Raw genomic sequence first — 14045 nt, forward strand, 5'->3', positions numbered from 1 at the left:
CCCTGTTAAATAATAAATGTTTATTTTACTATGTTTTGTTAAAATGTGCCTGTGATTCTATCTTGCCATTGGATGTGCGTGTGATATGTCCATGCAGGCTTCATTTCCTGTGATCACACTCCACCACTTTTGTCAGTTAATGCTCAGCAAATAAGCAACTAGCAGTGGCTGTCAGAAGGAGTGATTTTACAACACGTCAAATCCACCCTTAGACTTGTGCAAGAAAAAGGAAATGTGGCATGACGTGTGGTATTTTTGGCTCTTGATCTCCTATCTGGCCTGACGTTACATGCATGCACACTTCTGCATTGTGTGTGCGTGTGTGTGTGTGTGTGTGTGTGTTCGTGCATTTGTGTGTGCTGTTATATATATATTTATTTATATATATTTATTTTACCTTTTGGGATTGTGGGGTTTGTGTGAGATTACAGGCAGCAGTTATTCATGAGCAGAGCCGGAGCTCCTCTTTAAAGGAGTGTAGCCATTTTCCTGAACAGCAGCCATAGTCATGTCAGAACTGTCGACGGTCTGTACTCGGGATTAATCTGACAGCACCCAGCCATCCATAATCCCCTACTGTATCGTAATCTATTTACTTTGCATTCTAAGAGGATTTCCATAAAACATTTACAAGAAGTGATGCTGGAAATGGACAGAAGATCAGGAAGGGTGCCGTTTTGTGTTTTGTATCTGTTTCTTTTTTTTACGTTTGTTTGTTTTGTTTTTCGTTGGACCATTTTTCAGAGAGACAGAGAGAGCGAGAGAGAGAGAGCATTATTGGTTGATATCATTTTTGGCTCCTTAACACCAGACAGAGATGCACACAGAGACATTAAAGGAATCCCACATTTCAGACAGTTCAGCGTTAGGCCGTGTTAACATCTCCTGTGAACTGCATTGATCTGGTGGGATGGGTTATAATTACCCATTGACCCACTGAGTGACTGGTTATTGGGCTTAGGAGAAGATTACCCAGGCCCAGTGTATTGTATTTGCCACTCTGCTCTGAGGTGATACCAGCTTCATCATGTTACAGGCAGCAGTGTCATGATAACAAAAATAAATATTTAAAGCAGTCTGTAAAAATTGATGGAGGGGGTGCATGGATCTAAACCACTGAATACACTCAGCGTAGGCTACTTCTTCTGAATAACCATTTGCTCCTACATAATTGGCTCATTTTATATCATATACAGTAGAGTGGACTTGAAAACCTATCTGTTCTGTATCAAACTCCCACGTTGGAGCCACATTATACTTCATGTCAATCAAACATGGCAAAAAAAATACATAAACACTACAGTATTCAACTTCATGTGACTATGATGGACTGTTCTGAATTCAAAGAAGTTGAGTGGCATAAATGTCCCTGCTTATACAAGTCAGGTGTAGTCAAACAAGTAATTTAATATAGCACAATACGTATTTATGTTCTGCTTTATTTCATACTCATATGCTAAACAAATTTATTACGTTTTATATATAATGCTACAGCCTTTGGTAGAGGTATAAAATGAATAACACCTGTCCTACAGCCAGCTATTGTAATGGTTGGTTAGAGGAGTGAGATGTCTACTGCCACACCTATGAAACATGACAGCTGTAGCTTGCAGAGGGGAAGTTGAGGCTGTTATGTATTTGGATAGGGTGCACTGAAGCCATGCCCTGTACATGTAAAGTGAATCTGGCTTGTTGTCCTCAAAGGGAGTTGCTAGTTGACAAGGATATAAAAGAGCTGATTGGACAGACAGGTGGCGTATTTTTGATTTGTCATGAAAATGACATTCGAGAATGTGTTGGTAATTCCAAGAATTTAAGATGTGAACTGAAAGAAACAATTGTGCATTTTAATATAGGTGAGAAATAGCTGATGCTAGTGTAAATTAGTCCCATCATTTTTCTAGCCAAGAAAACCTTAATTACAATATGTATCATCAAGACTTTCTAACCTTTTCTCGACTCTCACCATTTGATCTGCTCCAAAAATAGCATAGGCCTGACTTGAACGCAGTGGTTGTGTTCACGTTTTACATGCTGTATAGCCTACGTTTTACAAAATCAGACATTCAGTCATTTGATTGTATAACCTACATGTATTTACATTATGTAGAATATATTATGTGATTTAGAATGTATTGGATACATTTTGTAGAATCTATTTACATTATGTAGAATATATTATGTGATTAGAATGCTATAATGTATAGGTGGTTATAGCATCATATTTGTTATTTCCTCTCAATCTTTTCCAAAAACTCTTAAAACAACTAAGGAAAGTGAGATGGTATGGATTCAACTATCATATATATATATAAATAACTCTCTTAATGAAATATGCTACATATTCTATTGTTGAGCTGTGCCTAATGAGAATATAATGTAACTGGCTATGGTGTTTGGAATGATTTCTCCACATCTTGGGATTGGTATTCAAAATTCTGTACGACATCCTTTATATGCCCGACATTCACTATTTTTTTCCTCACATAATATTTTAGAGGAATTAAGAATCAAATGTAGCTAAATGCACGTTTATGTTTTATTAATTTTTGGATGTGTGTAATATGTAACTGGAAATGAGTAACGTTTTTCTGTTATTGCTCAACCCAAAATAGTGACATCAAATAAGATGTTGACAAAATAATGATCACTTTCCAGTCTCCCTTTCTAAGTGATTGTTTTGTCTGACCATCTTCAGTGTAGATAAGAAGACTGAGTTTAACCTACTGCAAAAAAAGAGAGGGAGAAAGAAAGAAAAAACCCCTCATGTCTCCAGTGGGGTCTTCTTCAGAATTGAGCTTCTGTCACTCGCTGCATGCCGCCTGCTATCCGCCCATCTCTGCACAGGCAGGTCTCAGAGGCAGGCTGACAACTGATCAGATCTACACATGCAAAGGAGAGGCCACTGCTGCCCTTCATTTCCTGGACAATTGAGCAAGCCGAGCCCCAACAGGTTTCCCCGCATTGGCCTGCTGGAGCATACAGGCCCCTCGTGCATGGCATGCAGGCCGGACCGCCCTGAGGTCAACAGTTCACAATAATGCGGGGCTGCAATGCACGTCAATCATGCGGTGCGTTTTTGCACAAAGCTGAATTGCCAGATTCGTACCCAAGGCACCAGTTGTTGAGTTTACAAGCCTCACACTAATCCTTGCACAATTAAAGGATCTTATTTTATTGGTAGGATTTATGTGTATTGGGCCACAAACTAAAAAATATGAGGGGAAAAAAACTCTGTGCCCAGCCCAGAGAATTATGTGCGGTTGCAAAGAGGCAGAATGTGTCCATGTTGCAACTACAGCATGACCATGTCAGCTACCATGTTGGCCGCTCCTTTGGGTCATCCTCCTGCCTCCATGTCTCACTAAGACCCAATTATAAATGAAGATAAAGAAATCCCTGACTGGCTTTACCCTTCCTCAGCATTTCAGCAACACAGCAGCGCCTGCAGTCAGTGTGCCTGACACCCCGGCCACGGCTGCCCATCTCCTCATCTCAGCAAACCTCCAGCCCTCATCATCTTTCTTATTTTTCATTTAATGGCTTGGGCTGGTAATCCCTTTGAAAGCTGTCTCATGGGCAAGATGCATTAGTATGGTGCAGAATATTCCTAGGGAATCCAGCCACGTGACACACACACACACACACACACACACACACACACACACACAAGTATGTCTGCTGTGTCTCCTATCCGCACTGTGAGATAGAGCTGGCCTGCCACAGAGGGTTTATAACAAGGTTTTAAGGATCACTACCTTTAGTGTATTCTCCCGCTCGCCAGCTTCTTATGTAGCCTATCAGGTTATGTCAAATACACTCTTGCACATACTCAGCTGTTAGCAGTGGTGGAGTTAGTATTACAGTCTGCATTTTATGCACAGCTATGCATCTGCATGGAATGGAGCGAGCACAGTCAAGGAGTGTTCCACATTTCCTGTGTTTCAGTCGAGGACCCAGTAATTACAGGTGACCACGGTAAATCACAGACCTGTGTGCCCAAGAGTATCTCTGAAAAACAGAGGGCGGCATCTGACCGAAACAGAGTTCATCTTGATGCAAGACTTGACTAACAAAGCATTGCACAATATCAATATTCTAAATAAATAATACATGTAGGCCTACGTACTATTGGAAACTTGTTTGACTGGTTTGGCCTAGCTTGCGAGCGACCAAGGGGCTGGTGGCTTAAAACATGTTCGCCTTGGCATGTTGATTTTCCACAGGGATCGCAAATTGATCCTATCTCATCACTCAAACACACGAGGATTATGGCATCGTGTATTCATCTATCAAGAAGAACACCGTTTAAGAATGCCTGAAAGAAATAGTGCTAATTTTATCCAGCACATAGGCCTACATGTGATATAGCCTTAAGCTGCACTGAACAGAACTGAATAAATAGCTATTGCACGTGTGACACGGAGGGTTGAATTCGTCCTGGTTCAATGGGGTAGATGGAAATAGCCTACAATACATCTCCGAAGGATAATTTAGAATCATCTATTGTAAACCCCTATACCTTTGCAAGTTTGAGCTATGGTGATAGCGCGCAGGCTATATCATTTCACAAGAGGACTGTAAACGGACCGAAATGGTACAATTATTTCAAGGAAATATGTCCTAGCCTACTGATGAAGTTAACGAGGTGGAATAGAAGCCTGCAAACGACTCAGTAAACAATTATTTAAAAGGTTCTAAAAATAGACTAAATTAGGCTATTTTATTAAATTATCTTCTTGGCGAATAGATTTCATTTTATAAGGTGAATCCTTAATTAGGTCCTGGTGATGATCTTTTAAAATGACAAAGCCTGGGCTACGTTTAGCACAAAAAGGGACTATTTGGCCTTTTGACAGAGTAAAGTTGGAGGGTTAATAAAAACATAGGCTAGTCAGTATAAGCCATAGAGTGAAATAATTGTTATTCTGTTTTACCGTAGCCTGGGCCTACATCAATTCATGGAAATGCTAAAATCATGCAATTTTAAATAAAACTAATTATATGGTTAAAACTTCCAAATTTCAAGAATTAGCTAGCTTAAACCTACTTTTAGAAATGCTATAATTGTCTGCCATTCCTCTATTTCTTGAAAATGGCAAACGCTCAAAGGCGGGCAGGTGTTCCACGTGAAAATGGGTCTAGTGCTCATCTTAAATTATTCCCAGGCTTGGTAGCAAATGTTTGTTTGATGCAAATTTGACAAATCCGTCGGTGTTTATGTACAGACGCGGAGCGGCAGAGGAAGGCCCGCTGAGTCTCATTGCGAGGACTGCAAAAGCAAACATGTTTAATGTTATCTTAGGCGAGCTATTTATTCAGCTGCTAGATGTTAATAATTAACACACAAAAAACACATATTGATGTTAATTAAAGTCGCGCTCTTGTCCTATTATTCCCTTTAAATTTCACACACAAATTAGGGATATGTGACCTTACAAAATGCATGCCTGTGGTGTGGTTTCTGATTGTTGAGTAGCTGCTGATTTGCTTATATCACTCGGCTACTGGGGGCCCGATAAATGTAAACAACGTGTGACTTGAGTATACAAAATTATTTCCTGCCCCTTATCTCTGTCCCTCTATGCGGTTTCACAATTCCTGTCCATGAAGGGGGGACTTCTGACAGACGATTTTTTGTTCACTGTTTTAATAACCTGCACGGCAGAGGAGCCCAAACAGCCTTGCCAAGCGCAGAGTTGTTTTCTTTTCTCCCCCTCTCGCTCTCTCTTTCGTTTTAATGGGCTAATGCCTGACAGCGGCTTCGCTCTAATGTACTCCCTCTCCACATTTGACCCATTAACCCGACTCCACCCACGTAATTACCGAATCAGAAGTGGTGATACTGCTGCAGGTTATTTTGGATAAACTCGCTCGCAGCGTTACGCGGGGGAAGTAATTATCATGCTTTTACACTCTCGCATTCAATTACGACCTGATCAAATGAGCACAACAAATATTGGAAACATTTAAATGCGCCTTTCTCGTTCAAAAGACACTTCCAACCATATGCGAGATTCCCCCCCCCCCCCCCCATTTAGCTTCAGTTGTGTGTTGCTATCTGAAGGGGAGAGTGGATGCAATTTTATACCCATGCTTTCGTAAAGCTTGGGACCAGTATGGGCTCACCAACCAAATTTTAATCCGGTCGAGTTAACCTTTTTAACTTCCTCATCGAGTGCAAGCGTGAGAATTCTTCACGAGAAATTGCAGTGCAGACCAAATTAAGACAAAGTCTAAACTCTACAGAACACATCAACTTGAACAAAACCATCATTCGACTTCACATGTAGACTATAACAAACTGCCATACACGAAATAAAATGGGAATAAATGTATATGATTTATAATCGTATTAATTTAATCATGTTTGTGATGTTACGTGTGGAAATGTGCAACGAAAAATAAATAAATAAACATCCTATTCAGCAATGCGTTCAGAATGTGGGTGTTGCACGTGAAAAACACTCCACACAAAATCCATTATAGAGTTTAGTTTTTGTTAACTGATCTTTATTTTATGGACATGATGACTGTTCCGCTCGCCTGGGATACATTCAGAATTTCACTGGCATTTGAAACGGTGGTCTAAATCCATTATCAAAATTATCTTTTGATTAAAACAGTAAATCAAGTGCTGTTAAAATTAAACCAGTATCACCGTTAAAATATGACCAAAGCAAATTTTGAAAAATTGGTATGATGGTGTGCTGCTTGAGAGAAATGACACACAGCACATTCAATAATAACACTTCAAAACAATTAATGTTGTTTCTGTAATGAATTCCGTCCTGTTACGTTGTCCAAATTAAGCTAAATGACCCAATTCGTTCAAATACATTATTGCAGCATAGGGCCTATATCTTTGCTTTTCTTAAAATATTAAATCCTTTTTTAGAGTGGAATAAAAAAAAAAACCGAACAACTACACGGACAAAAGTGAAAACGGCCGAATTGTTTTCTTTGGAACATTGTGGAGAAAGATTTACATAAAACTCGTTTGCAATGTCTTAAACCATTCCAAATCCAGTAAACACCAACTAAATGTGGTCACTGTAACTGACCCAAATACATATTTACACATTTCAGCTCCCTTACGCAGCTGACTAAAAATCTCTTTCGTCCTAAAAATAACCCATTTAAGAAAAAAAGGAACGGCAGAAACTATACAGTTTTGGGATTGGGATGGAGGTAAGCAGGCCAATGAACTGTCAGCGTCGCTGTGCAAGGGAAGAAAAAAACAACTGTATTCCATATCACTTAGGAGAGAAGGGCACATTGAAGAAGTGGGCTGGTGGCTGCTGACGTTTAGTCGAAACAACATTATCTTTTTAACATGTCCAGCATTTGCAAGGTCTTCCCAGGGCATTTTTGTATCACAATTCTTCATTGACAAAAGTAAAAAGGAAACTTTTTAAATTTTATTTTAATCTTGTCCATAGTCTTCCAATGTCACTGATTTCTTTCCCAGGCAGGGGTTTGTCTTTTTAAAAAGTTGGTGAACATCTAACTATTTTGTTAAGTTTATAAGTTCATATACTTTTTTTTTTTTTTAAAACACACTATGAAAAACAAGAGGGCTGAAGAAGGGGAAGCAAGAGGAAGGGAGAAAAAAAAAAAAGAAGAAAAAAAAAAAAAATCACAAGACTTGGAATCTCCAGGAAGTCTGGTCTTTGTAGTCCAGACAGTCTGTGGCGTTGAAGTTGAGTTTCCACGAGGAGGCGGTTTGTTCTTTGTAATCCAGGCAGTCAGAGGAGTTGAAGGCCAGTCCCGCGCCACTGTAGGCCTGGTGGTGGTGATGGTGGTGGTGGTGGTGCCCTGAGGACTGGCTGATGTGGTGATGGGGGTGTCCGGACATGGAGGAGGCCGTCATAGGGCTGAGTTGGTGTGGGTGGTGGTGAGAGTGCATAGGGGCCAAGTAGGAGCCGCAGTCCACTCCACTGAAGTAGGAGCCGGATGGGGCCGGGTAGCCCTGGCTGTAGCCGGCCGGCTGGTTGTAGGACATGGGGTAAGAGGAGCCAGCGGTGCCGGAGACGGAGCGCTGCATGCAGGACGCGTTGGCGGGGGCCACGGGTTCGGGCAGAGTGACCGGGGGAGCCGGGGCCGAACCCGGGGAGATGGCCGGGCTCCAGATGGAGGAGACGGTGCTGATGGAGGTAGATGTGCTGCTGATGCCCGCGTTGGCACCCGCGACGCCGCCGTTGCCCGTGGACGAGCTGGAGCTGGACGAGGAGCCGGCGCTGGAGACGGCCGGCGGGGTGAACTGCCCGCTGCTCTCGGAGCCCGTGCTCTCGCGCGTGGGGGACGACTTCTTCTTGGGCGGCCGGGCCTTGGCATTGCTGCCACTCTGCTGCTGCTGTCTGCACTTGGCCCGCCGGTTCTTGAACCAAACCTGAGGCCACAGAGAGAGAGGGGGGGGGGGGGGGGGGGGGGGGGAGTTTCAGTTAATGATTCTTCAGAAACGCAGGGAGAGAGTCAGTCCTTTGATGTACATCTGAAGGACAAGGAAGACAGCTATTGTACTTCATTACTGTGGAAAATTGGTGGTTATTAGTCATTACCCATTACCAACATTAATTTGCATCCAGGCTCCTTTTTCTACAGTCTGGCTCTGACTTCATACTATGTAGACGCCACCAAGATAACAGGCTATTGAGTTTCCCCCTCAGTGATGGGTAATCCAATCGTTTGTAGAGGGTCTACTCATGTAAGGCATTTTGTTTCACACAAATATTCAGGGGAAGTAGGCTATAATTGGTTTTCCAAAAATAAGACTCTTTGCCCCAAAATATTTTGCCACGCTTTACAATCTACATAAAATCGTGAAATACAGTGTCCAATTTTCTCCAAGTACAAAAATTGAGTGGCAAAAATGTTGCAATTAGAAAAACAATCTTTAAATGTAATTGCAATGCCACTAATTCGGTTACTTACATTAGCTAAAATTGATAATCCTCTACTGACCCCATTCATGCAATTTATTACAGATGTTTCTTTGTTCTAAGAACAGAAAGAAATCTGCAAATTTATAGGAAGGTAGGTGGCAGTGCTCTAGGGATTTTTACACCGGATTTGTAGCCTTCATGGCCCACTAAACGATTCAGTTGGCAGAAGTTTTATATCAACACTTCACAAATAAATGTTTTTTACAGTCACAAGAGGGGGCCAGTGAGCAGGTTCCTAAGGTCACGTAACGCTGGCCTACAGCTTCATTGGGATAAGCCACTAGTAAGCTATTGTTAAATTAAGAAGTAGAAATACATCGATTAATAGTTTGAAAAAGTGAGTTACCTGAACTCTAGACTCAGGAAGGTTTATTTTCAGCGCCACCTCTTCCCTCATGAAAATATCGGGGTAGCGCGTTTTGGCGAAGAGGGCCTCAAGAATATCCAGCTGTGAACGCGTAAATGTAGTCCGTTCCCGACGCTGTTTTCTGGGAGTTGCTGAAGCACAAAAAAAAACATCACAAAGTTAATCACAAAATTATAACATTTAGGTTCATGATGAGCCCATGTCACACGAATTATAAGAACAAAACAGCCGCCCATCTAAAATAGATTGTTGACAGACCGACATTAATAACGTCTGACTAGGTTCAAGAGAATATAGCCTTTCACAGCATCAGCACAATTCAAGGGTCAGGTGCTTGTAAAGCCTAGGCCCAAGCAGTAATGATATTTCACGAGTTAAATCGTGAGGAAAATATCCATTCTTTTTTTTACTGTGACAAAGCGTCGGCCTACGAGAACGTCATTGGGAATTATTTTAGACGCACTTCCAGAAATCATGTAGCCTATTTGCTGACTTTTACTGGTTGAAGTGGCTCCTATCCCGCGCGTCTACGGCAAGTTCAAACAGGGCAAGGTTGAATATATATGCTAAGTGGGGTTAGACTTTAACGTAAAGCGATGGCTCACCTGGGTACCCCACAGAAGGATGTAGCAGGTCCATTGCGGCTCCGCTCAGCCCCAGGCCGTTCATGGCGTAGGGGGGCTGTTTGAGGTATGACATCATGCTAGAGGCAGTCACGGGTCCCCCCAGATCTTGCCAATAGTTCGATTTGCCCCGATGTTGCAGCTTGCCGGAGAAAACGTCCCAAGTAAAAACTCTAAAATGAAAGAAAAGCCATTATTTGCAAAATTGCACACTATCGATGCGAACGCCTAACATGCGAGGCGACCGAATAAATGAGGCTGAAATTAAAACAGAAAAAGTTGTGTGAGCAACTGTAGGCTACTGCATATAAAATAGCTGGACTATTACGGCACTTTCATTTGCAATTATTAGTCAGAGAAATATTTTACATTTTTTTGTTCTGTAGGATACATTAAATCCCCAAAATGAACACAAAATATTTTACAAGTCAGTCACAGAAATCAATGTTCTAAACGAAATTAGAATTCTCATCAATAGGTTATGCCATCCAAATGGTGCTGATCAAAATTAGCCTACTCCTTAGAATGGGCAACTGGGATCATTTCATTTTTGTTAGTCATGTTCGTGTTTGTAGGTATTTATGGTGAGCAAATAGCCTATAGCGTCCAAAGATACAAATAATTTCTGAAGATAGCCAGCATCATTCCGAGGAGAGTAGATCTCCAGAAATGTCAGATACGTAGGATACCCACTGAAACCCGTCGGACTTCAAAACTTCCATTTTATATATTTATCAAAAAGAACAAGGCCGCCAGCAGAAAAAAGTAGTGCAAATAATGAAAAAGAAACATTCTATTTGTTCCATCGGTTTAGGACAGGTTGTGGAACTACAGTGTAGTCTAAACTTACTTGGCCAAAAAATAGTGAGGCCTAAGAGCGCAGGTTCATTTTCTACATTTTTACAGTAGGCTATAGGCTATACGTTAATACATTTTATGACTATCTGAGGACTCAACAGACTTTAACCTATACACTATTATTTATTAACAGATGTTAAACCAAACTTTCAGAATCCCAAGCTTATTAGGCTACAATCTTCTTAGTAATGGGGACAATATTTAGCTCCATCCTGTGATCTGAAACAGTCACAGACCTTGTGTTTGTGTGGAGTGTGAGACAAATTATTGTCACACCTCTAATTAAGACCGATTTTAAGTTCAGACAAAAACTAACAGAGCAAATTATTTTGTTAATGGGCGGAAGCTCCGTATCTCTTCTGCTAGTGGAATCATTTGCCCCTTGCTGAGAACCCCAAATCAGGTCTTGAGTGTGTATTCGGACATCTCCTGAACAACATTTCCAGCTGTAAGACCGATTTAAAAAGACGAGAGATCTCAGTGCAAATGAACCCAATTGCAATTTAGATTAGACCTCTAGGGAAAACGTTTAAGCAGCGGCCTTATCAGTAAAATAAATTAAAACCAAAACACGCCTCTCCAATTATCCTCTAGTGTAGACGTTCTAAATGGGAATTGGTGGCCAATAGCGGTTTACAAAATAAAGTAAATACACGGACTGTAGGCCTTAATTTACACTGTTTTCTTTTTCGTTTTATTTTATTTAATGTATTCTGAAGTGTTCTAAAACAATTAGTGACGACAAATAAATCCATTATGGGCTACTCATATTTAAAGTCAGTGAGTCAAAAGGAGGGCACAACCTTAAATATAAAATGTAACTTCTGGAACAAGTTTATAGGGGAACAAAACGGCCAAAGCTTCCTCCCGAGAGAATGGCTCATCGCCATGCATGCATAGTCTGGATTCCGATTTCCGTCTTTAAACGCAAGTCAGCGCCAACTAAATAATGCAAGTAAACCTGAACATTTGAAACGACTCAGAAGCGTTTAAAATATTTGCTTACCTGTTTCTCTCTCCCTCCGTACCCTCCTTTTCACCTCAGGTGAGGGCTGATCAAAACCTTTAACGATTAAAAATTATCCACCAATGGAGGAAGGTCGACAGCAACACCGGAGAACTTCAGTAGCTCGAACTCAAATGAACAGGCGAACTCTGAAACAGTCGTTAAAATGCACGCATGCAAAATGTGTTGATATGGAGCACGTGTTTAGTCGTTGTATTTCTCTGCTGTAGCCAAGTCAGCGAACGTTTCCGGGGTTTAAAACCAAATAAAAACTCATTTGCTTTGGCTGGTCGGTTGTGTCTGTCACTGTGTTAAGGTGATTGCAAATGTAGACGGATGGAGATTGATCACCTTCTCCCTATCCTGCCCCTCTATGAGCGTAGGACAACTGCAGATCCGCCCATTGGAGCCAATCCTCTCTCCACCTCCGTTTGACAGACAGCAGAAATAGCCATTCCGGGCGCGTAGAAGCAAAACATTCCCACCACAGCCTGACTGAGGGCAACACAAACCTGCATGGTCGGAGAGATTTTTAAAAGAACAAAATACTGAAATCTAACAAGCATTTGAAAATTAGCATGGATTTATAAGTCGTATTGGGTCATCACACGCATAATGTTGAGCCAAAACGAAAGGCATTATGAAGAACAAATTCATGTTTGTTTGAACTGGAATGATTGAAGCAGATGAGTGCTTCGGAGAGTGCAGCCAATAAAAAGTAGTCTGGTTCTGCTTTCATCTACGTGCGTTTAACAGTGGGTATGAGGGAAAAGTGGAAATAAAAAGGTAAAGGCATCGCTGGCCTATTGTTTTTTTTTTTAAATAGTGAAATTATTGTGCGTTTTACAATAAATCAAAGGGCGCAGGCCACACAAATATATCGAGAGGACATCATAGTTTCAGTAGCCTACTATTTCTATTTGAGTAGCAGTCTGTATCCCAATCTTTTGAATTTGCAGGAGACGTTTTCCTCTGGTGCATTATTACCTCACGGATTATCAGTTAAGTGTTTACAGTGGTGGAACAGCCTTTTTCTATGTTTTTATGCAAAGCAAGACAGACATAAGTATTTTAAAAGTAGGCTATAGTCTTAGTCAGTGTGTCTAATATGCGTAGAGTTAGGGTAGGCCTACAGAATGTGTGACGTTAATCGGAATAGCTCGTGGCTAACCCTCTTGCAACTTTGGCTATTCCATGATTCAACCCATATATTTTTGGTAGGTATGCTAAAGCTTATAAACTTAGATAAAATGCATCAGACATATTCGCTGTCTTTAGCGATGCCAAACTATACAAGATAGGCCTGCATAGCTAGAAAGTTTAATTTATCCATTTTATATCTATTTTCTTTTTTTATTGTATTCCAATCTCATGAATATTAATGGAGGTCTAATCCCCACTTAGAATTACATTTCAGAATAGTCGGCGTAAAGTTTAATAGGGACAGAGTCCTTTACCACGCGGAGGGGAGATCTGAAAAGAATTGGAGAAAAACTCAGCCGTTCCAGAAAATAAATGAAACCAACGCGAAGAGAATCGGCACCTCGAAATCAAAGAAAGCACTTTTCAAGCCTCACTTTCCCAAAGAAATGGCAATAAAATACGGTAACAGAATATCATGGAGGGCGCAGTGTTTCCTTAACTGTTTCTCAAAGGGTCGGTGAGATGCTCTGAGGACCTTAATAAGGCTTCGGTCGCTCCCTTTGTTGATCTCACAAAATCAACTCATTCTAATTGAGGCCTGAGCTGAAAGCGAGCTAATGTTCAAAGCAAGTGACCGCCGTAGGAACGAAATTACATTTTTACTATATGGGCCGCCCAATCAAAGGCCGGATTTACACGTTCCTCTATACATCTCTAAAGTCATTGACAAAAGTACTCTTAGGAAAAACAGAGATCCCTCGCAATGCCATCAGTGGCTAGAAGTAAAGAAAAAGTTATTGGAAGTTGTGCGTAGGCCTGCACCTGCACAATAGCGCATCATGCACATATCAAACGTTTTGTAAACTTAAAAAAATATATATATTTTAAAGAAAATTACAAATTGACAGGGCAGACCTATCGTCTTGATATGTTAGGAGAGTGGATTCTCCATGTTCTCAAATAATCATTTTCACAGTAAAATTTTGCACGAGCCCTTAACAAAGCGTGTCTTTAGAACACAAAAGAGCAGCATTATTCTGACAATTCCCAAGATTTCATGTTTTTAAAAAGCTCTGACGTGGTTAAGGCGCTGTGATAAACCC

General features: G+C 41.0%; 1 protein-coding gene across 1 annotated transcript; it reads right to left on the reverse strand.

Annotated features, from left to right (window-relative positions):
- Nucleotides 1-6491: 6491 nt before the first annotated feature.
- Nucleotides 6492-12148, reverse strand: otx1 (orthodenticle homeobox 1). The gene is made up of 4 exons (XM_042066613.1): nucleotides 11800-12148; nucleotides 9918-10108; nucleotides 9292-9443; nucleotides 6492-8392 (listed from the first exon to the last, which is right to left on the reverse strand). The coding sequence occupies exons 2-4, from the start codon at nucleotides 10012-10014 to the stop codon at nucleotides 7640-7642; spliced, it is 1002 nt and encodes a 333-aa protein (XP_041922547.1). The 5' UTR covers nucleotides 10015-10108; nucleotides 11800-12148; the 3' UTR covers nucleotides 6492-7639.
- Nucleotides 12149-14045: the final 1897 nt, after the last annotated feature.

The sequence above is a fragment of the Alosa sapidissima genome, chromosome 16 (assembly GCF_018492685.1).
Source record: "Alosa sapidissima isolate fAloSap1 chromosome 16, fAloSap1.pri, whole genome shotgun sequence".
NCBI lineage: Eukaryota > Metazoa > Chordata > Actinopteri > Clupeiformes > Clupeidae > Alosa > Alosa sapidissima.